Source organism: Ostrinia nubilalis, chromosome 5, assembly GCF_963855985.1.
Source record: "Ostrinia nubilalis chromosome 5, ilOstNubi1.1, whole genome shotgun sequence".
Lineage (NCBI taxonomy): Eukaryota > Metazoa > Arthropoda > Insecta > Lepidoptera > Crambidae > Ostrinia > Ostrinia nubilalis.
The window spans coordinates 3,307,420-3,332,251 of NC_087092.1; the positions used below are offsets into that span (position 1 = coordinate 3,307,420).

At 39.5% G+C, this 24,832-nt stretch overlaps 2 protein-coding genes across 2 annotated transcripts in view; both read right to left on the reverse strand.

The window, feature by feature from the left end:
• Positions 1–82: 82 nt before the first annotated feature.
• On the reverse strand, positions 83–1,683 carry LOC135071669 (alpha-ketoglutarate-dependent dioxygenase alkB homolog 4). Its single transcript, XM_063965436.1, has 2 exons — positions 858–1,683; positions 83–773 (listed from the first exon to the last, which is right to left on the reverse strand). The coding sequence occupies exons 1-2, from the start codon at positions 1,604–1,606 to the stop codon at positions 545–547; spliced, it is 978 nt and encodes a 325-aa protein (XP_063821506.1). The 5' UTR covers positions 1,607–1,683; the 3' UTR covers positions 83–544.
• A 2,578-nt stretch (positions 1,684–4,261) lies between these two features.
• LOC135072078 (echinoderm microtubule-associated protein-like CG42247) overlaps positions 4,262–24,832 on the reverse strand; it is a 33,517-nt gene continuing 12,946 nt past the window's right edge. The window contains exons 3-20 of the mRNA XM_063966025.1: positions 23,372–23,488; positions 23,017–23,094; positions 22,964–22,977; positions 22,129–22,256; positions 21,635–21,773; positions 20,505–20,654; positions 19,679–19,850; positions 18,895–18,990; positions 14,763–14,900; positions 13,888–14,019; positions 13,458–13,586; positions 13,259–13,387; positions 13,009–13,137; positions 12,546–12,708; positions 5,253–5,435; positions 4,936–5,031; positions 4,739–4,853; positions 4,262–4,423 (exon numbers count right to left, since the gene is read on the reverse strand). Coding sequence (XP_063822095.1) covers positions 4,270–4,423; positions 4,739–4,853; positions 4,936–5,031; positions 5,253–5,435; positions 12,546–12,708; positions 13,009–13,137; positions 13,259–13,387; positions 13,458–13,586; positions 13,888–14,019; positions 14,763–14,900; positions 18,895–18,990; positions 19,679–19,850; positions 20,505–20,654; positions 21,635–21,773; positions 22,129–22,256; positions 22,964–22,977; positions 23,017–23,094; positions 23,372–23,488 — 2,262 coding nt within the window. The 3' untranslated portion in view covers positions 4,262–4,269. The remainder of the gene's footprint in view (positions 4,424–4,738; positions 4,854–4,935; positions 5,032–5,252; positions 5,436–12,545; positions 12,709–13,008; positions 13,138–13,258; positions 13,388–13,457; positions 13,587–13,887; positions 14,020–14,762; positions 14,901–18,894; positions 18,991–19,678; positions 19,851–20,504; positions 20,655–21,634; positions 21,774–22,128; positions 22,257–22,963; positions 22,978–23,016; positions 23,095–23,371; positions 23,489–24,832) is intronic.

The following is a 24,832-nucleotide window of genomic DNA, read 5'->3' on the forward strand; positions in this document are numbered from 1 at the left end:
TATGTAATTTTGTTTAGTTCATAAGTTTTATTAAGTAATTAGGATAAAATAATAAAAGAGCAGTCAAAGTGAAAGAATGAAGTTTTATGAAAATCTGTATTTTTGGAATTTCTTATAAAATCTACCAATTTAAAACATGGTTTGGTATTCTTCATACATAATGTAAAATAAGAAAATCATATAAATGTACAATAACATCAAATGTCTTTTATTTAGATATAAATAAAGTACTAGTAATTGGTCAACAATCAATGTAGGTACTATGTTTATAATCTACAGCTAATATTCAGTAAGTAATTCATAGAAATGTGGATTTTTTATCAGTACATTATCAAATTTTGATAAATAAATACTTAAATAACCAAATTATCTTATCGGTAATAAACACTACTTATATCACTACTGAATCTAGGAATTGAAAATTGTATAATTACTACAGTTGAATGACATTTTACTGTTTTACTGCCCATACCTCTACGATAATTAAAATAATACTTGCATTTAATAGCTATAGCATAAATTACAAAAATGAATATTAAATACACTAACTAGGAACATCTTCTGCATTCTTTTGGTATTCAGTTTTGTGATCCCAAAAGTTTTTGGCAACTCTTCGAACTTCAGTTCCAATGGTTTCTTGTGAACCATTATTCATGTATGGTGGAGTGAACTCTCTGTAGGCTATGCACACCCTACGAGACACAATGTCCTTCCGGAGTACACAATGTTCCCAGTGGTACCTCGATTCACCATAAATCACCAGCAAAGACCGCCTGAAACGTGTCAAATGAATTTGTTAATAAATTCCAACTATTTAATAATAAAAAATAAAATAATTATTTGTATTTAAATTATACCTAGGCATTGGTATCCTAATAATAACATCCATATCGTTTTTTGGCTTCCAAAACGCTAAGGCTGTATCATCACTTCCATTTTTCAATAGTTTGCCTTTAGAATCAACTATTGCGCAATACTCATCAGCACAATACAAATTATACTTTTTTCTGTCCCCAAGAAATGGTGTCATAGTCAACACAGAATCTGATAAACAATTTACAGTGACGATTCTTTCACCCCAAACCCAACAATCATCTATATGAGGATCAATAGAAGCGCCTTTGCTAGGGTCATACTCCAAAGAACATTGCTCAATAGTTTCATAATGTTGCAACAATTCAATTCTTTCAAATCTGTCCTGTAAGAACTTGGTGCATTCTGGAAACCCTTTGAAATGGCCTAGAACAATTTTTTTCTTTTTAAAATTAGTTTTTGGCCCGAAATTTTGCTTTCGCCGCCCGCTTTGCGAGATATCCCACGGCATGTCGTCGATGTTTTTCATTAACTCTTTTTCTTCTTCTTCGCTTATGAAATCTAGCTGTATGTAAACTCCAGGGTAGTCTATAGACTCGCCTTCGTGGTGAGGGTGCTGTTTATAGAGATCCATGTCCCAGCCTTTCCAGGCTTTGTTGCAAAGTGGACAATAAACATAACCTTTATCCTTGTTTAGCGCCAGTTGTAACTTCATGTCTGCAGCTCCATATTGTGTCTCACAAATCAGACAAGTTCGGCAACCTTTGCAGCCACATGGTCTAGGTTTAGTCATGGTAAGAAACCGAATTTGTAAGACTTTTTATCAATTAAATTACGAATCCATCGGCAGCAAAATCACATTTGACACTGACTGACATCTGACAGTGACAGATCGCATGTGACAGTCAATTGTTGCAGTCCGAAACTACACAAAATCGAAAACTAAAATGGTTAATGATTTATTGATTCCTAACCAAGAGTAGTCTGTGTTTGATAATTTGATAAACCTACCTATTATTTTAACGTCTCGTAATTTATAAGTAATTATAAAATCCAAATTAATTCCATTTTAAGATACTATATTATTCCTGCCTCAGACAACGATAAGATGAAATCTGAACCAGCTCTAGTACCAAACACCAATATCATAGTTAAAATAAATTATCTCTACTTAAGTTAGGTAAATAAAAGGCACATTATCATTATGCATAATATATTTTGTCAGAGACCAAATTTTGATACATATAAAGAATAAAGGACAATTGAAACGAAGGATTGGTAATATTAATTCTGTTTATGATTACATAAAATTTTATTTGTTCCTAAAAGATTACTCATTAATGTCCATAAATATTTTTGTTCGATAAGGATTACTTTTTGAGTTTACCTAAGTAAGAATAAAATTTTGCTTAGGTATATATTAATAATACCTACCGTCCCTTAATTAGTAGGAAGGCATTGATTTCCAATTCTTGTGCATTATAATATTTTTATTTAACTACTTTGTAAACTACATCTAAGTAGAAATGTGTCAAAATGTAAAATGTGTTATTAATAATAACATTCATTGGTAATGTGAATAAACATAATCACGTGACTAGTATAAATGCAATGTTAATTCATCGTTTACTGATGATTCATAAATATACCATGCGCATTTTTGCTTACCTACTGTACTCGTAAATACATTGGAGTGAGTATTTATGATTACCACAAACATTAACATGTCCTAAAAATATGAGACATGATTTGTCTGTCCGTGTGCCGCTCATAAAATTGAACTTAATTAATTAAAGAGATATAAGTATAAAATTATCTGTAAGAAAAAATAAAACAACCAGAATTATCTGAACACCTATTTAAAAACTTTATGAAATACCAAATTATGATTAAGTAAATACTTCAGTGTGGCCAGCCACAATTCGCTAAACTTTTACAAAAATGTCTATTGCTTTTTACCTAAGATCTTTTTCACAAAGGGTAATATTAGAAAAAACAGTGACTTGAATGGATTATAGTATCTATTACTAGATTCACAGTGTTTCATGTAATTTATAATGTTGTGAGAATACATATTATTATCAGTAGGTAGTCCATTTCATTAACTGAACAGATACACAAATCAATCAAATAAAACTGCTTTTAAGAAACTGTAGATTACATAATATGTATATGTCGCAGACACTTAGCCGTTGAATAACCACTTGGTTGAATGTATTAATTTCAAAAAGGTCCCTTAATACTTTAAAAGTTACTTTTATCACTTGCTATGGAAAGGTAAGTGCTACTCAGGTGAATATTTAGGCTAACTCTACTAAATATGCTTGCATACATCTCTTCAATAGAATATCATTGTCAAATAGATAATAGAATGATGCCTCATTCGTAAATACTTGTATACATATATCATTGATAAATATGTAACAATTTATATATTCTCATTATAATAAAACTGTTCTCTCTGCGATGAAACTCTCTTATTTGAGGCAATAATAATACTAAATATCAGCACCAATTATACCAATCACAATATTTAACAATATATATTTTGTTACTCATATCGTATGTATAATCATACTCGCCAATAATTTAACATTATAATAATAAGTAAGCCAAATTCTATAATATTTTTCACCATAGCGTGATAAATTAATGTCTAGGCACCTACATATTAATTTTACGCAAGTTAACAATGGCAGTGAGTAATGTAGGTATTTTATAAAGTTAATTATGTTTAATGTATAATTTGTTAAATATTTTAGAATTTTGGTTCGGTAAAGAGAGTAACATGACATTTCACAAAGACATTTAAAAGGTAAATCTCAGTCAAGATGTGGAAATGTAAGCTATTTAAATTAATACTCATTGTTATGTGGGTAACTAGGTTTAATGTGAATTTTGTATTTATTTAAATAATTCTATGTTTTTGCATAAGCATAACAGTGTATTTCGGACCGGTTTTGATACAGACAAACTTTGTTTTATCTGTCAAGTGAAGTGTTGCCATTATAATTATTTTCACATATTAATATTTTTACTCATATAAAAACACTCATTGTATTGAAGGTCTTGTAAAATTATGTTTACTTGATAACTGGTGTGGTGAATGAATGCAAAAAATACTCATAGCAATCTAGAACCAAATTAATTGACATAACATTTCCACATTCCGGCTGGTTGTAAAGTCCGAGATATTATGGTCTATTTCATTTGAAACGACGGTCGAAAGAAAAACAGTCAGTTTCGGGAAGATTCTCATCGCGCCTCGAGGCTCGAATCTCAAGAACAGGGGTCACCCTGGCTTTAATTGAAAAAGAGGTTGGTACCTCTTCCCGCCGTTCAGTCGAGTTCGTCGAAGTCGAGTACGTGGAAGGTGGGGTGATGGCGGGGGGGTGGGGAGGGCGTGGGGGGAGCGAGCACGACGGCGGGGGGAGGCACGCGCCCCGGCCCGCCCCGCTAGTCGTCCACCAGCTCCCACAGCATGAGCGCCGCGTCGGTGCCTCCGGCGCTGACCATGCACCGGTCGTTGAATAAGAATCGAGCGCAGTACACGGCGCCGGAGTATACCTTTGTCTCGTTGTATTCGGCCTTCGGACTGGCGCATGGGTATCTGTAAAGAGATTTTATAGAATGACCCTAAGATTATTCAATTTCGAAAGAAAAGCTGTAGTAGTTACTAACAAAAAATATTTTTTCCAAAAAACACCACGTTGGGCGCCAATTTGCGAAATCTGAAATTCATGTTTAACATAAAAGGCGATGGTATTGGGTGATAAATATGTATGCCGTAACATTTTGCCATCTATAGCCAATAGATGAGGTAACCTTCTGAGACTTTTCAATTTGGCGCCCAACATGGTGTTTTTGGAAAAAAATATTTTACTAGTTTTGGTATTTCAAGATAGATATTTAATGCTGTTTTTACCTGAACAGTCGTAAGTATCCGTCAGTATCTCCGCTAGCAAGTAGGTCATGAGCAGCTGATCGACTGGCCGTTGAAATTAAAGTCGTCATCGGATAAAATCTGTTGTTCCACATTCCTAAAAAAAATTTGTAGTCATTTCAAAATGTCCACCTTGAAGAGATAAGTCACTTAAAATAATGAGTTTTTCTCAATTTTACCTGATACAAGGAAGCCCACAGTAGAATTGAATGTAGACCACTTCACATCTTTCATAGCAATCGGACTCTTCTCTGGTGATAATGATTTTATATCCCCTAAAAACAAACAATCTAATAAGTAATTTTTCCTGTTGAACAAGTCAGGTTTTTAAAGTTCAAGAATGGAAAAAGACTCAACATTCAAACTTTGCCGTTGCTTTGTTGAACTTGCTCGTAATACAAAAATATGCTTGTGCTTAATCAGCTTAATACCATAAAGCGGTTAACGGGACCATGAGTAATTTGTGCAAAAAAAAAAGTAGTAAAATAGTCCTCACAGAAAGCAAGATCGTAGTCCGCAGTGACTGTCTGCAAGTAGTTGCCATCGAGACTCCAATCCAGCTGCATCAGCGGTTGGGCGCCTCGAATCTTGTTCGATTTCTTGTAAGAAAACCCATCGCGTGATACCCGGAATAGGTAGATGCTTCCGTTTTGTGAGCCGATGGCCATGGTGTCTCCAGCTGTAAGTGAACAACACATTATGTCTATATTATTTAGAGCAATAGGAGGAAAAAAGTGTGTTAGCTATACTAAATTTTCAAAACAAACGGCGAACAAACCTCTTTTCCACAGTGCCAGCCGCGTGCTCAGCCGGGCCCGGCGTATCTCCGAAATGCAGTTTGTTTGTGAAGTATTAGCACATATTGATGAGAAAGACCATAGTTCCATAGGGGCTGGATCCCGCACTCATTAGATTCACTTGATTTTGGAAATTGACAAACGCTTATGTGGTTGCCGAATTAAAGAACACACCGCTGTTGCGCACGGGCGTCCTTCCGTACTCAAAACTCTTGCGTCACTGGGGGGCGTCGCAATCGCAATCGCGAGCCTAGCTCCATAGGATTGGAAAGAATGTTGCCAGTTTGTGATTAAAAAATGCAATTAAGAAAAAGAGCAAATTCCTTCCAGTTTGTGTTGTTTTATCTTAAACTAAAATTAAGAAACTAATAAATATATTTCGGTACGAAACATACCGCTCACCTTAAAAGTACCGAGTATCTTTTAACAAGACAAAACCTAAGATAAGAAACTAACAAATATCTAAGTTATTCGTAGAGTGAAAACCTAACTATAAACCTAAAACTACTCTAGCTTTACTTAGATGCAAAACGTACCTACTCCCTACTCAACAGGAAGAGGACAAATCTTAACAACAGCTCGTTTGAAGAACGACTGTCCAATTTGTAAAGTAACGACCCGACAGATCCCGTCAGGACCTGGGTGTAAGGCGTGAACACGCGCAAGTCTCCACTGCAAGGGAGGAACGTTGTCTTCGCGTAACACCACAATCATGCCCTCACGAATCGGGGCACCGCGATTACTAAACCACTTGGTTGCTTGTTGAATATGATGTAAATACTCAAGACTCCATCTCTTCCAAAAATGTTGAGTGGACTGTTGGATGAGACGCCATCTTACTAAGCGGCTAGGATTCTCATCCACTAAAGAAATGTCAGGAATTGACGTTAAGGGCTCACCTATTAAAAAATGTGATGGAGTCAAAGGGAGAGGATCCCTTGAGTCTGCACTTAAAACACAAGGTGGGCGCGAATTGAGAATCGCCTCTATTTGACATAAGAGCGTATGCATCTCGTCATATGTCAAAGTTCGTGTGCCGACCACACGATGAAAATGATGCTTAAAGCTTTTAACACCCGCTTCGAATAGTCCACCAAAATGACTAGCGTATGGGGGTTGAAAATGCCAAGTGATGCCTTGACCAAGAACTTTTGAATTGAGCGTAGTTTGTACTACGTCATTACGCAAGAAACTATACAATTCCGTAAGATACCTATCGCATCCCACGAAATTCTTTCCACAGTCTGAATAAATATCGGTACACAAACCGCGTCGCGAAACAAAACGCCTAAGTGTAGCTAAAAACGCTTCTGTGGAAAGCTCCGAAACGATCTCTAAATGTACAGCCTTAACGCTCATACATACGAAAACTGCTACATAACATTTAACTATTTTAGCGTTACGAACCTTATTTGCCCGAACGTAAAATGGACCTGCGAAATCTACCGAAGTTTTTATGAATGGTCTGGCCGGTCGCAAGCGAGCTGCGGGTAACAAACCCATTGACGGCTGCGTGTGCGCGGGGCGCGCACGAACACAACGGACGCATCGATGAATGCGTTGGCGGATGACGTCACGACTGGATAATATCCAATACTTTTGTAAAAGTGTATATTGGGTGCTTTGAGCCCCACTGTGCAAGTTTGAAACGTGAATAAAGTCAATTAGTAAAAAAGTTAAAGGATGTTTTTTAGGTAAAATCAATTGATGTTTTGACTCAAAAGATAAAAGCGATTTATGAATTCTACCGCCAACGCGAAGCAACTTGTTTGAATCTATAAAAGGATTAAGACGTTTTAATTGATTTGATGGTGATTGCCCATTACAAATCTTCAAAATATCATCATTGAAAACTGAATGTTGAACAACTCGTATAAGTCGATTCAAAGCGAAATTATACTCTGACACAGTAATGTGTTTTGAACTAGAAATATTGACCTTTCTACACTTGTGATAGAAACGAAATATCAAAGCCGTAACACGAACAAGTCTACCGAGTGAAGAAAAACGTGAAATAATTTCTACGTCCTCGTTTGGAGTAGAAGTACTCGAACACAACACAACATTACGCTTTTCTTCATCAGTAGGAAGAACAGGCTTTGGAACAGGCCACATACTTTCATCCTCGCTCAACCAGCGAGGCCCATGAAACCACATCTCATGGTGCAAGAAAGCAGCGGGTAACATGCCGCGCGAAGCAGCGTCCGCGGGGTTGTCGGCCGACGGGACGTGCCGCCAACAATCTGCGGGGACAATATTCAATATCTCCGTAGTACGGTTTGAAACGAATGTTTTCCATTCATGGGGCGGTGAACGCAACCATGCTAAAACAATACTTGAATCCGACCAAGTATAAATTTGATCACTTTGTATTTTATCACTATAATTTTGTAACACCTTTTTAATAAGTTGTGATAACAAAACACCTCCCATCAGTTCGAGACGGGGAATAGATACGCGACGCGTAGGCGCGACGCGTGTTTTCGCTAACAATAAGGACACGCACACACTACCATCCTCGCGCTGCGCGCGGAGATAAACACATGCTGCGTATGCCTTTTCGGAGGCGTCTGAAAAGCCGTGAAGTTGTAATTTACAATTTTGAGGGAAAACATGACGCGGAAAGCTAACTTTAGATAATAGTGGGAGCTGACTTGTAAAGTTAGCCCACGAATCGACTATGTCTTGTGGTGGGGTTTCGTCCCAGTCCACAGAAGAAATCCACAATAATTGAATTAAATGTTTTGCAAATAAAGTCACTGGAGATAAAAGACCGAGAGGGTCGTAAATACGTGCAATTTCTGAAAGAATGGACCTCTTTGTACATTTTTCAGAGTAATTTTTCACACTGAAACCAAAAGTATCTAAGTTCGGGTCCCACTGCATACCTAGGACCTTAGTGGATGAGTCATTCTCCATGTGTGCGAAGGGCACACTTTCGCACCGCTCACCATGAGAAACTGTCGGCTGAGAACCGAGAAGTAAGGCGGGAGAATTACTATGCCACTTGTGCAACTCAAAACCTGCGGATTGACAAATACCTATCAACTCTTGTTGTAGGGCGAGAGCCCGTGACTCATCACTTTCACCCGATACGACATCGTCTACAAATACGTCGCGCATGAGGACCTGCGATGCGCGCGGGAAGCGTGCGGCCTCGTCATGAGCGAGCTGCTGAATGGTGCGAAGAACAAGATAGGGCGATGAGCTAACTCCAAAGGTCACAGTGCAAAGTCTATAATCGCGTAGGGGCTCCTCGAGCGAGGTGCGCCACACTATACGCTGAAAATCCCTATCCGATTCACGAATCATAATGTTACGATACATTTGTTTGATATCAGCTGTGAAAGCAATTAAATGAATGCGAAATTTTAATAACACATCAACAATATCTAAATGAAGCTTTGGACCAATTAACAAATTGTCGTTTAGAGAAAAACCGTTTGTAGTCTTAGAGCCTGCGTCGTAAACTACTCTGGTTTTGGTGGTTTCACTAGATTCTTTGACCACGGCGTGGTGCGGTATATAATAGTTACCACCTGCAGCTGCTGGACTATCGACGGGCTCCATGTGGCCGAGCTCTAAGTACTCCTGGAGGCACGCGTGATAATCATGTTTGAGCTGCGAATTGCGCTCGAGTTTGTACTCTAATTTACGAAAATAATCTAGAAATAGCAATATCCCGCGACTCGCCGAGGGGCGGTGCGTCAGGTTTGAAGGGAAGAGCGACCACGTATCGCCCACACTCATTACGCGTATGCGTGTTTTCAAAAAAAGATTGACACAAAAGTTCATCAGGAGTGAGAGACTTTTGTTCAGAAATTGTTTCTAATTCCCAAAATCGCTGGAGGTCAAAGTCGTCGTTAACAGAGCTGTGACACACCTGGACCGGAAGAGAAACCTCAGTCGATGAATTCAAATCGAGTTTACCCAACAATAAATAACCAAAAATACTATTCATAGCAATTGGTGAACCTGGTAGACCCGTGATTGTGTTATGTAATAAAATTTGAGGAATAATGTCAGCACCTAAAAGCATTTCCACTGGTTGTGGTGTATGAAAACTCGGATCTGCTAAAGTTAAGTTTTGAATATGAGACCACCCTGTATAAGGTAATTGACAAGTAGGCAATTGTGTTGTAATTAATTTGGGCAAGATCAATGCATCAACATGAATCGATGGTTGCGATTGATTTCTAGGCGCAATGAAGAAAGAAGTCACTCCCTTAGGATAAACCGGTTTGTTATTGTTTATTCCATAAACTTGCGGAACGTTCACACGTCTACGTGAAATACCTAAACGTTGTGCACACGCTTCCGAAATGAAAGTAGCTTGGCTGCCCGTATCAATTAAACAGCGCACGGTTGATAACTTGTGATCATCAATATAAACATCGACAAGTGCCGTAGACAATAACACCGTACTCGTACGCACAATAGAATCGTTTTCCTTATCTCGAGTTGACGTTAAAGTCAGCTGGGCATCAGTCGTAGAAACAGAGACAACATTATTACACTCCGCCGTGAGCGGGAGCGGGACGAACTGATTAGTACCGCTACTCGGATCGAACGCTTTGTTTACATTATTGTCAAAATGAATTAATGTGTGATGGCGCTTCTGACAATTCCTACACGAAAAATTGGATTTACATTGGCTCACGTTATGGCCGAGATGTAAACAATTGTAACAAACACTTTTGTTTTTAATAAAAGAAAATCGTTCTTTTATTGAAAGATTCAAGAACTTAGAACATTTCGTCAACGTATGTTGAGCATCACATAACAAACAATGTGTCTTATCGCTATGCCGATTAGGCTGAGTGTTGCCTGACACGTCAGAGGATTGCGGCGCGAAGTTCGCCGCGAAGGCTTGTCGCTGACCGGCGGCCATATTGCCGCTAGGGGGCGCCGCTCGCGAGCTAGACTGTGAGCCAAATCTACCGCCTTTATTGTTAATAATTTTACTCGACTGCCCGAAATTATCGTTAGAAAACTCCTCAGCGACAAGTTCACGCTCTAAAAATGAAATGAATGTGTTGACCTCTGGAATGTCTGAAGGTGAACACAATGATAACTCGAATTGCTTACGAACAGATGCGGGAATTTTACGTAGTAAAATGTGTAACAAAACGAAACTCCATTCACTGGTGGGAAACTTCATTACTTCAAGAGGTTTAATGTTTTCTTGGAATGTATTTAATAAGTTACGTAAATCACTCGTTGATTTTACGTTACAAGATGGAATGTTGAGTATTTTATCAAGATGATTCGAAGCTATGAATCTTTTGTTTTCATAACGTGAAGTTAATATTTGTATTGCTACGAAATAATTAGCATCAGTGATTGGAATGGACTTTATAAGGTTGAATGGTTCATTTTTTAACGTAAGAAGCAAATACCTAAACTTTTCCGCATCCGTGTAGGCAGTATTGTGGTGAACGAGAGAACAAAACAAATCGAAATATGAATTCCATTCTGTGCTTTCGCCAGAGAAACTGGGCAAAGGCAAAGTAGGTAATTTAGCATTACTAGAAAATTCTGAATTAGCAAAGGGACGACTCATTCGTCTGCTTTGCTCCTGACATTGTTTTAATTTATCTACTTGAGTGACAATTGCATAATACGAATCGTCGAAGTCGTTTCTAATTTTGATTTGTTCCTCTTTATTGAATGATTTAGATTTAATGAGAGACTTTTCGACTTTAGTTTGCAATTTGCTAAACTTTCTTTGAAGAGCTGACAAATCTTTGGTACGTGAAATGAATTTTTGAATATCTGTAGTTGCAAACTGTAATGTTCTCTTTAAATCGTCTAAAATTAAATCTCGCTCGAAAATATCCTGAACACATGAACTACTACTCTCGCTATTGGAATCTAATGAGGTCTTGGAATCATTTTCCACTTTCGATTGCGCCATTTTGCGTTACAAAGATGGTCGTACGTGGAATGAAAAATGTGGTACGTATGTACGCTAAAATTACGATAAAACTACACAATTGGAAGGAAAATGAAAATTCGGGTCGTAGGACCAACAAATAATATGTTAGCTATACTAAATTTTCAAAACAAACGGCGAACAAACCTCTTTTCCACAGTGCCAGCCGCGTGCTCAGCCGGGCCCGGCGTATCTCCGAAATGCAGTTTGTTTGTGAAGTATTAGCACATATTGATGAGAAAGACCATAGTTCCATAGGGGCTGGATCCCGCACTCATTAGATTCACTTGATTTTGGAAATTGACAAACGCTTATGTGGTTGCCGAATTAAAGAACACACCGCTGTTGCGCACGGGCGTCCTTCCGTACTCAAAACTCTTGCGTCACTGGGGGGCGTCGCAATCGCAATCGCGAGCCTAGCTCCATAGGATTGGAAAGAATGTTGCCAGTTTGTGATTAAAAAATGCAATTAAGAAAAAGAGCAAATTCCTTCCAGTTTGTGTTGTTTTATCTTAAACTAAAATTAAGAAACTAATAAATATATTTCGGTACGAAACAAAGTGAAAGCCAGGACGTACAGGTCCTGGCTTTCTTCTTAAGCAGAGTCCAGGCATAAGAAGAAATTGTTGAACCAAGTTATTTAATTCTGAATGCCTGGGTCCAATCAAATCGACAGTGCAGTTATTAAATTCTGAATGTGTATTTAATAAGTCTATTTTATGTAACGTTACGTTAGCCCCCATGCGGAATGGCATAGGTGAGGAAAGTAAAAGTAACTCCAGAATCTGGATTCTGATTTTACCAGCTTTTGCCTGCGACTTTACTCAAGATGCTCTCTTTCACCAACTAATGCAACTCCATACAGCAAATATAGACAAAGAAATCAAGGAAGTTACGGCTCCTGAGCTCTAAACGATTTAGAACTAGAACACTTTTTTTTTAATGCATAACAAGGCAGATATTTGACCGCAATCGCACCTGGTGTTAAGTGAGATGCACTCTAAGTCTAAGTAAGTGCTTATTCACTCTCGCCTTGAAAAGGCCCGAGTACACTCACCTGAGTTATACTGTAAGCAGTTGAGCGGCGAGCCACAGACCCTTAGCGTGGCCACGTGAGCCCCCGCGTCTGCGTTAAGGACCACCAGGTGGCCTTCCGTGCTGCCGGCTGCTAAGGCGCCGCCACCGGGGTGCCACGCTAGGGATACGCATTCGTAGCCAACCTGATGGGAAAATATAACTTTGTTAAAAGTACAAACAGCAGCACATCAAGCATAATATTGTTTACTTGTTGAGATAGATGCGATTATGCATCAAAAAGTTACGTGATGTGCGGTGTACACTGTTCATTTTAAAGAACTTTCGCCCGTAACTTTTAAATGTTTGTCCGAAGTTAATTAGAGGAAGACTTCTAAATTTTTGAAACAATTAAGTTACCTATTTAGAGGAAAGAAAAAAAAATAATCATGAAAAGTTGTATCATCTTGGCAAATCGTACCTACATCAAAACAATTCCTACTTACTTGTGTAGCGAACACCAATTTGTGTCCCTTCCATAGTGCAATATTTTTGTCGTGTCCAGCAGTAGCAAACATTTCATCATCGGGATGGACAGCCAGTCCCATTAGCTGCTTGTGATGTCCGAATAAAATCTACGGAAGTAATAATAAAATATTGAGCATAATTTTTTAACTTGTAACTGGTCTTCAAGTTGGCGCCCAACAACGTGTTGTTTTTAAAAACGGCTAAAATCTTAAAGGAAATCATTCAAACCTGGTTAAACCGTCTTTGTAGAGATCCTTCCATGATGTTATTTCGCGTAGTTCCAACGTACAAGTTTCCGTCGTTCCTGCCAGGTCTCTGCGGGTAGATACTCCTTACTCCACCAGCTGATTCTGGTAGCTAAAACGTTCACATTATGGTTTATTATTGTTTTACTTCATTGTCTCATACCTTGTGCTAAATATTATACCTTTGTCTCAGTTATCCTCTTGTAATTTTGTAACGAGTCCCATGCTGCGATCTTTCTGTCTTTTTCTCCCCCTGATATCAATGTGCCTTCTGATAGCATAACCAGTGAACTGATTCCTTTTATGTGAGCCTGAAAATATCAAGAAAGTCAAGGATTGCTGTGGACAGTGGACAATATCTTCACCAAGTTTATTTTTCAATCAGGCTTATAATCTATCGTCAAGCGCTAAGTCATATGGAGCTTTTCTGTTATCCAGATTAGGGACCCCTGAAACAGCAGTAAAATACAGCCGCTTTTGCTTATAGGACCAATATTGAAGATAAAGAAAAAAACAGTTGCTGTATCGGTATATAAAAAATCTGTCTGATCGTTCGCGACATCGTAGAAGTTGTCTAATTACTAGCATTTTGATTCCTCACTGAAGTTTTACCTCAAACTCCATCCTAACGAAGTACGCTCCGTCGCTGTCCACGCTATAAATGGTGATGAAGCCATCGCTGTCAGCTGTCACCACGTCGCCATCTTGTTCGAACTGCAGCGCGGTGACGTGCGTACGCGATGGCTGTTGAAAGAATTATTATTTGAAACACTAGATTTTCAAGGCGTTTCTTTTCTTCTTTAATTATTATTTGAAACACTAGATTTACAACAAGGCGATTCTTTGTAAGCTGCTAACAGCTACAAAAAAAGTCAAATGAAACCAGAGGTTACCCCCACACATACATGCAATACTTGGCAAGCATAAGTAGTCGCCTAAGTACGATTAGGTAAACCTTGAGTCCTTACAAATTAAAATGCAATACGTCAAACGATAAGGTAGCGTAGGATATCTCTAAAAGCCTGTCAAAAACCATGACGTTTTTGTGCCCGTATTCACAAACGATGCTTGCTTAAGTGAAACAGCAAATTGAACGCACAGCGTTGAATTGATTGGTTCATGTGTCACCCTGTGCGTCCACGCGCAGAGACCTCATAGTAATGTTTGTGAATATGGTCGTAAGTAGTTACCTAAGTATGATAGGTAAATCTTGAGTTACAAATCACAATCGTCAACGCGACGATATGTCGGTAGCATAGGATATCTCGAAAAGCTTGTCAATAACCATGATGTTTAAGCTTCAACCACACCAACGCGTGCAGATCGCCATCGCCGGCGTGATCATAGGCCAATGACAGAACGCGCGACACAATGACAGTCCGCGCGAGCTGTCATTGGCCTATGATCGCGCCGTGATCGCGCCGGCGATGGCGATCTGCACGCGTTGGTGTGGTTGAGCTTAGTCTTGTCCATTTAGGTGGACTGACCTGTTTAATAATATCTGTCCTCTCGAAGAAGCCGTCTTTTCTGCGGTTCCAGAAAGCCAAGTGTCCTTTTCCGTGAGTGATGAGCAGGTTGTCGTCGAGCGGGTGGAAGGCTGCCCCAGTCAGTTCCTCTTGAAGTGTCTGCGGGAACAGATTTAACCCTTATTGTGATAGGAATATAGTTCCCATCAATTTAATACCTTGTTCCTTAAGATCGAAAAACAATTCAACATTTTGTCATTAAAGTTGCAATAGAACATGGGTAGGATGTAAATATTTTGCCCATTACACGCATGACAGACAGACATTTAGAAAGGTTTACCAATGTTTCCAGAGCTCAAAACAATTAAACACTCGTACACTCAGAAGGATTTACATTTTCAACGAACAGCGTAGGCAAGTAAAATGTTCCCACTGTAAGAAAGCTTGCAAAGTATTTATTGGTCTAACAATCTTGCTTTTTTATCTGCATTCCCTATTGCCTACATACTTCATTTGTTTTTTATGTTACCAAAGTTGCCATGTAAGAATTCGTAAGGAACTGGGTAGAAAAGAGCTGTGGTGAATTTTAACAAATCATACTTTATGTCTATAGGCATAGAGCACAACAGTTGGATACTATTATTAATGGTTTCCTTTAAACGTGAGGGGAGGAGGCACTAAGCCAACTCACTCACGTGACCGAATCACATATGTATATGACTATACGAAGATTAATTTCGTACATAACACTTTTAAAAAAGCCACACTTGGGCTGTATTACGGAACTAAACTTGAGACTTGAGTTTAAATTGTAAACTCAAACATAAGTTCAAGCCTGTTATTGGTGGTATAAATATTATTAACTTCATAGTCATGGACATTTTTATTCATAGCATTGTGGCCCGTAGCATCGTAGCATTACTACAAACTACGAAAAAAGGGAATATCAGATTTATAGTGATATTCTTACAGTAGTAGCAAGTCAAGAGTAATAACCTAAATCCATATCTATAAAAATGAAACGTCAAACTCATTGACTGACTCACTCATCACGAAATCTCAGAAACTACATGTGCTAGGAGTCTCATATTTTGCATGGGGGGTTCTTTTTAGAACGTAAGTGCTCACTAAGACGGGATTTTGCGAAATCCAATCCCTAAGGGGGTGGATCCCACCCGTACGAAGTCTCGGGCGGCTGTTATAATATTTTTGACGATGAGACTACGACAGTTTATTAACCGTAGCTGTCGTAGCCCCGTAGTTATGTAGTCAACCGTAGCACCGTAGATTCGACTACGGAAAAGGGCGGACAATATCTACTCTATCTACAGTGACGATTGATGAACCAACACCACACCTGTGAATTTAAAGCCTTGAACGCTCTACGTAGGTTCTAGGTTCATACAAACCTACGAGTCGTGACGTATCAGTGATTGCGATCCGTAGCACCGTAGCATTGTAGACGCTACGAGTGGGGTTTTGCTTCGTGTATTTCAAAATATCGCGATCTTTTCAGACAGTAAACCAGATTTTTAATGATTTAAAAGTCTGATTTATTTTGTTACAATAATTTTAGTAGTTGGCTACGTGGAACGTGAAAAGGTTTGCAATCACATAAAGTTATTCGAAAATACGTGACCTACATACGAGTATTATTGTACAAAAAACTTCGCGCTATGCAGAGAATCTACAGTTTTGTGAAACTTACTGAAAAGAAAGACTTATTGAAACGAATATATGTACATTTAATGCGATAGATAGAGCATATAAATATGTACACTATTAACGCTGCAGCGCTGTTCGAATAGCAACGTTGAAAAATTGAATGTCAACAGCGTAGAATTAATATTGTCAATTTTGTAAAAAAAATACGTCACAAATCGTGATCAGGGACAATTTTCAAAAAAAGAAAACTGACAAACAAATGAACTTAAAAACTTATTTCGGAACTTTATCGTCCTTCTTTTGTTATTATCATCAAGTCTTACAAATGATAACGTGTTTTATTTTCGTTTTTGTTTTCAGCCAGTGCCAGTGATCACGATAAGGCTGTATCGAGTGCAGCCATCGCACTGCACTAATGCGAGCGAAGACCTTGCTAGCAGCAAGGTTGTCGACGAAATTCGGAATCTTTTCTATCGTGGAATGTATAATGTCAGCATAAGCGTCTAGACGACGAGAGATAAAGAAATGTGAGTTTCATTTACTTATCTTTCTGTTGCATTTTGTACAAAAATAAAATAAAAATCCTTGGATATTTTACACAGCGTAATCAACAGAGTTTGTGCCGTACCCTGGGTGCATCGAATACAGGGTGTTACTTTGAATTCTTGCCATATTCACAGAGGTAACTATAGTCCAGTCAATAAAGCATTATAGATGGAAAACTGTAGAACACAATTTCTGACTTCAGGACTTTATTTAGACTAGTTAGGAGGTGAACATAGCAAAAGTCCCCGCCCTTAGCCCTTGAGCCGGCGGGGAGAGGGGGGTTTAAAGGTGCCACTTTTCGGTTTTTCGCTTAATCCTCGGAAACTATGCGTCCTAGTGACATGACTACTATGAACCAAAAAAAGCATATTCAATTTTGCTACAGGTGAGATAGTCAACTTTTTTGATAAATTGTATAGTTTTCGCGGCATCTGCTCTAGAAGGTCTGTAATATTGGAAATTTTATTTTTGTCTTACATGTTCCCATCAGGAGAAAATCGACTAAATCAACAATGAGCAATCATTCTAGACATGCGGGAGCATGTTAAGCCTAGTTCCAGGGAGGGGACTGCACCGTGCGTATATTTAGACGAACCACTTTGAGCCACTATTGACTCCTCATCACTCAAAAACTACTGTGCATTAACACTTCAAATTAGGCTCATGTGTTGAGACTTGCAAGATATACATCAGCTTCAAATTTCATAAATATGCCTCAAACGGTTCTTTAGGTATTGACGTCCAAAAATCTACATGTCTGACCTATATACCAAATTCTAACCACTTCCAGGTGACCTCGAAGGTTCAAATTTGGCATCCAGAAAGGTAGTTATGTAAATACAAAGGAACAAATAAAAAACCAGTAAATTTTAACATTTCACAGGTGATAGATAGATTTTAGTGTCCTAAATGTCGATTTTTGAACGTCAATACCTAAATAACCGTTTGAGGTATATTTATGAAATTTGAAGCTGATGTTTATCTTGCAAGTCTTAACACATGAGCCTAATTTGAAGCGTTAATGCACAGTGCTTTTTGAGTGATGAGGAGTCAAAAGTGGATCCAATTGATTCGTCTAAATATACGCACGGTGCAGTCCCCTCCCTGGAACTAGGCTTAACATGCTCCCGCATGTCTATAGTGTTTGCTCAATGTTGATTTAGTCGATTTTCTCCTGATAGGAACCTGTAAGACAAAAATTAAATTTCCAATTTTACAGACCTTCTAGAGCAGATGCCGCAAAAACTATACAAGATATAGAAAAAGTTGACTATCTCACCTGTAGCAAATTGAATATGCTTTTTTTGGTTCATAGTAGTCATGTCACTAGGACGCATAGTTTCCGAGGATTAAGCGAAAAACCGAAAAGTGGTACCTTTAAACCCCCCTCTCCCTGCCGGCTCAAGGGCTAAGGGCGGGGACTTTTGCTATGTTCATCACCTAACTAGGCTAAATAAAGTCCCGAGGTCAGAAATTGTGTTCCACGGATTTCTCTCTACACCGTCGTTAAGGCGTTCATTGACTGGACTACTATATTACTGATACTGAACACAAATCCGTAACAAAATAATGCCCGAAAATTATGTTTTTTAATCTTGAGTATTTTATTTTATCGACAATCTGTTAAACACACCACTAATTATCGTAACGCATGCACATCACTTGTTGGCGATGGTGATTTTTACTTTTTATTGTATTTTTAAATATCTATTGCAATCTATTGTCTTTAAAATGCAATCTATTGTTTAAAATAGGTATTGTTCCCTACTTTTATCTCTGTGAATATGGCAAGAATGCAAAGTAACACGGTGTATAAACATACTTATTTTTTTAACACAGATATCGTAGAGCTAGAGGTTTGTATTAAGCAGGGATCAAACCTACCAACAACTCAACTAAATATACCAAGATTTATATAAACACAGTCTACTAGATCACTTACCGCAACTTTTCCGAGCAAGTGTCCCCATTGCCACTGCCATACTGAGAGTATACTCTCGCGACCAGCGTCTACGGCCAGTACGTAGCTTCCGCCATTCTAGAGAAAATAACGTCATTAATAAACATTCATCTTCATTTTCAAACAGAGCACGTCTACCGCTAAACATATAGGTCGGAATCGGCCTGCATCCAGCGGCTCGAAAGGGTTATCTGTCCACCTTGTAGATTTGTAGCATCACACTGAAAACGATCAGAATTTCCGTCTAGAAACGACTCTATCACACTTGCGCAGCTCCATGCACCGGCTTGTTGTATTTTTGTAATTGCGCCATGGTGCAACAAAATGGACATAAACTCATTTATCAAAATCATTTCATAGGCCTCCCCCAATGATTTCCACACCGCCCGGCCGGTTTGTAGCAGCCTGCATCCAGCGCCTTCCTGCTACCTTTATGAGTTCGACGTCCTCCTTATGTGCGTTTTTCGGTACGTGGCCTCCATTTCATAATCTTGCTGCCCCATCAGCCAGCTCGTTGTCTTCTTATATGCGCTATGGTATAACAAAATATACCATAACAACAATGTTAACAGCATTGTTGTGTTTCGGCAGTTAGAGGTAAGATAGCCAGTTCCTTTGCGGTTGAGGATTCCGGGTGAAGCTCGCTTCCACCTTCGGCCTGATCATCACTTACCATCAGGTGAGATACAGGTCAAGAGCTTCCTCGTTGTGGATAAAAAAAAATAGACTTACGAATATATCCAACTACTATCCATAAAAATCTTACCAGCTGCGAGAAAGCCACGGCAGCCACGCCAGCTTCAAACTCAGCCATGCCGAACACGTGCAGCGTCTGCAGCGTGTCAGTACTCCAGATGCGCACGTGCGCTTGTGCACGTCGCCCGCGCCCTGCGCGTTGCCCGCTCGCGACTAGCTCGCGGGAGGGGTGCAGTTCCATACTAAAATGAAAGATAGTTTGAAGAAAACACATATACAATTTTAGGCTGAATTGCATCATCTCCATCTTACTTAAACTTTGACAAACGTTAAGTCTGTCAAACTGCAAACAAAACACCGGTTATCGTTATAGTTACGGTTTAGGTTAGGTGGTGCAACACAGCCTTAATGATGTTATTAAATGGGTTGTAGAATGAGGAGTTGGTGGAAGATAAGATTTCTTCTAACTTGTAGAGCGACGAAACACACTAACGATTTGTACCTCTAGAAACACGCAAACGATTCGAACTCGAAAGTTTTTCGTGCTAGCCGTATTGAGCGTTGAATTCACCGCGTATATTGCTTCGCTATGAAAGGGCTAGACAAATCTCTAGGGTGAAAAGGCTCTATCATAGTATTTGGCAGCCTAGTCGGACTACTTTTACATGCCATACCATGGCGAAGATAACCATGTTGATTTATTTATTTTTTTATCACCTATTGTAACCATGTCTGGTCATGTTTTCTGTGTCCTGTCCAGCAGACAGCAAAGTGATTACTATGCATTTTTTTTGTGATGTCCGAACGCAATATTTACTGTTTCTTTATTTCTTTTTATGCTCGCATCAAATTCAACACCTTTAAGTTAACTTCAAGCTCCTGTGACTGTTCCTCACCATTGAATATCCTCTGTGTGTCCGATGTAGTGCCGCTGCGACTCCTCGTCGCGGTCATACATAACGGCCACCGCTGCGACATAGTACAGCAGCTCGCCAGTAGGTAGCACCCATAGGTTGCGCCGGCTGTCGGCGCCTCTGTAGCCGTAACTACGGAAAAAAAATTACATAACAGCGTTTTTTATATGGTCAAAAAGTTTTTGACTATGTTACCGTGCCGGTGGCTTTAGTCAACACGCGAATTGGCTAAAATTAAACTTCGAGCATTTCTATCTCATTGCATGCTATAAGTGGTTTACTTGTTGCCTAACTTGTCATTTTATACACTGTAAAACCCTGGTTTTACTAAATAAATAATAGTGCCACAAAATAATATAATAATTGAAATCACATGGAACTTTATTTTCTTCTTAGGCCCAGAACAGACAGTGAAACGCAACTGCAACGAAACTGCAATTGCTAGTTACTTTTGAGCTGCATCTAAGTTTCTGCCATAGCGTCCGTTGAGAGACCACACATGACGCGACCAGTTTGAAACAGTTTCAGTTTCATTCATCAGAATGATCAGAAAGTTGCAGTTTCGTTGCAGTTGCGTTTCACCGTCTGTTCTGGGTCTTAGTCCGACACTCTTGTCAAAGTGGTCGTGGTTGCGCTGGCAATGTTTGATGGGGTGTTCGATGTCTTAACCGAGAGTAGCGCTGGTGGCCATCAATTTCTGACGGTTAGAGGCGTAGCGAGTACACTGGATCATGGTGGACTCAGTAGCCTTTGTGATGGCGTCTATCCAGAGGCATGAAAGATACTTTAAAGTTTAAACTTACACCCAGTCCAGCTGCATCTTCTTCTCAGGGGGTGAGTTGTCTATGGGCGCGTGGTGGATGGGCGGGTAGAAGGTGCGCCGGAGTCCGCGGATCGTTACCCTGATGGGCTCCTCCTTTAGCCCTTCTAGGAGTGTGTAGTCCATAGACAAGACTTGTACTTACACCCAGTCCAGCTGCATCTTTTTCTCGGGCGGCGAGTTGTCTATGGGCGGTTAGAAGGTGCGCCGGAGTCCGTGGATCGTTATCCTGATGGGTTCCTCCTTTAGCACTTCTAGGAGTGTGTAGTCCATAGACAAGAGTTTTACTTACACCCAGTCCAGCTGCATCTTCTTCTCGGGCGGCGAGTTGTCTATGGGCGCGTGGTGGATGGGCGGGTAGAAGGTGCGCCGGAGTCCGCGGATCGTTACCCTGATGGGCTCCTCCTTTAGCACTTCTAGCAGTGTGTAGTCTGTCAGAAAAGAAGTTTACGGAATCTTTTTAAAGTTCTGTGATCTGAAATATCAAGGATCGGACAACTGGCCGTGCATTTAAAGTGGTAACGTTCGTTATTAATGCCTACCCTAACCCGACTGGCTTGAGTCTTTCGAAAATTAAACAGCTGGTCGTCCTCGTGCAGTAGAATGTCGAATGAAAAAGAGGCTGACAATAGTGACTGAGTTTCTTGCGCTGCTTCTTCTCAGCACTGGCCCATGACGAGTAAAAGTGCTTTTTTTAAGCCTATTTACAGAAATAAATGAGTTTTATGACTTTTTTAATGATTCCTAATGCTATGAACTATTTCTATCAATATCTACTATACGTACCTGAATTGCGAACAATTTCGCCTTCAGGAGCGTACAGCACCCGAGGACGGCTTTTGCTGCGCGCGCGGCGCCCGCGCAGGTCCTCTGACGCCGCCGGCGCGGCGGCCACGTTGCCTCTTGATCGGGACCTAGCGCAGTCATCAAATCAGATCGTTTAAATCTATGTGCTTTTTTCAGAGTTGATAGTGCAAGATTCAATTCGTCAAACGCGCGGTCTTGATGTATGCTGAGCGGGTGCCTTTTTGTCAGAGGGGCATAAGCAGCTATCTGTGTATCTCTTTCATTATGTACCTATGTCTTGCCTGATTGTATACCTTTCTTTCAAATAAAATAAATAAAAACTATTCTAAACGCAAAATAAAATTAGGAGAGTTATTGATACAATGAGGGCTATCGTTTTTATACTTAACAGTTGGCACCCCTGTCGATTGACAGGACCTTACTCTACAGTGGCGCCATCTTGATGAGTGCAAATGCGATAGTCCTCCTACCACTTTCGCGCTCACTAGTTGGTGCCACTGTCTTCGCTACTAGCAAGTGACAGGACCTTACTCTACAGTGGCGCTAACACGATAAACAGCGCTAAAACGATAGCCCTCATTGAAGTACATATAGCGCAGCGGTGCGAGTATTTGTAACTTGTAATTGTCAGTTTTTTCGCTGGTAGCACATCTTCTTCTAAGAAACCTTGTTAATTAACACAATACGAATTGTGGTAGAGTCAACGCTGAGATGTGTATCGATAGTTTCGCTAGTGTCATGATTTTCAGAAAGTGTACAATAGGCAAATTCTGTGTGAAAAATGTCTATTATTTATTAGTTAAGCCTAAGTTACCTTCTGATAGGAGACTCGACTGGCAGCGGGGCGCTAACGCCAGGGCTAAGCGCGGGCGCAACGATCAGTGAGCCCAAGTAAAACGTTTCTACATCAGCGAACTCGTTTCGTAGCTGTGAGAAACTTCTGACCTGGAAACAATTGACCAAATTAAATGATTCAGTTCTTATCCTAAATGTTTGACTTAAGAAATATACGAGTGCTATGTGAGTGTATAATGATGGAGGTACGCTACCGCTCTGATACTCGTAGCAGAAACTTTGTGTAAATATACCTAGAGGTATAAGTACTCTGCTTTCTGCTCTCCACAGATGTGAGGAAAGATAAAATAAGCTGTACCTCAGCTTACGTGCGAGCATTTAAAGTTCTACGGAGTGTAAGTAGAGTGTGTAAATAGTAAATACTTACCTCTTGTCCTGTGATTGTGTACATCCTTTTTGCTCCACTCATTTTGAGGACTTGACCCAAGTCTTCCAGTACTTCTTCGAATGGCTGTGTTGTGCGAAGGTTTAGTAAGACGCGACACTGTAAAATAACACTTTGTTATTGACAAGAATAACAAGTTTCTGTATTCTTTTTGCCCATGTGGGTAAAATAGGGTCGAAACTAGACAGAGACAGACGGAGCCGCGGAAGAATGTCCAATTTAGGATAACTCGAAAAAAAATTTATGCATACCTACCTTATTCTTGCCTACTACCAACTATAGCTCTATATGCTGAAATCTAGATTTATAGATCACTAAATGCCACGGCCAGCTACTATTTGTGCGGCCTTAACCATTTGCAAGCGCTGGCAATCAAAATCGGCCGCCCACTGTTTACATACCAAGGCCCTTGCATTGAAAGCGTCCATTACCACATCGACACAAAAGATTCATTTTACACAATTATACCCTACGATAAGTTAGTTGCAAAGAAAATTGTAGGGCTTTATTGGTTTTAATTGTGCTTCTTAACCTAGTTGCATTTTTAATGGCACGGGATTGCTGTAAACCGATTTCTTATAAAATGCTAGTTAGAAACGGTGGCTGTTTTTTAGACCCATAAAGGCGTTATGGTTATGCGTGATAAAACATCAATGTGGAGTAATAACATGTTGATTTCTTTGTAACAGCTTGGATATTTTTAAATGTCACAGTTACCTGGTTTCAATAGCTTTTTCAGTTACGTAAAAATCTACTCAATTTACAAGTAAGTAAATAAAACAGAAATGGTTTTGAATAAGCTGAAAATTGCTTCAATCGCCATTGTGATCGCCACATAATGGCTATAATTAATTCAGCTAAGCACGAAACCTTTATTGAGTGGTTCAGTCAGTTAATGACACGACAACCGCCCAGGGGTGGAGCTTAAGTCGCCATCAACTTTAAGGGCTTGTACTTATACTCGTAGTTATGTACTAATATCATTCATTAGACCGAACTACAACCAAAAGTTATTTAGATGGAAATAAAGTTAGTATTATTTTGCAATTAGTTTGCATCGTGCGGTCTACACAGCTTATGACCGCAGTCTGTGGAGAAACACTATCTGTGGTCGCGATCCTCATCAGTGAGTGACCGAGGAAAAAGAAGAATTCTCAATCAGTTATAATATATTTTTTTAATGGTATAATATGCTTCATAATTTCAGTCAAAGGTCGTTTACCTCTGAACTTAAGCCTCCCCTGGGACGCTACAAATCACCTGCAATCCCGCTTGCCACTCTAGCCACTGCCAGCTATTTTTAGGTCATTGGTGTAAGACATCGTACAGAGACGGTCTGCATTCGAGTATATGTCTTCTCCATCCTACAGATATGGTCCACTCTTCTGCCTAGTTGAGCTTCCTACATTTATAGGACTACATTTTTTAAAGAACTGCTTTATA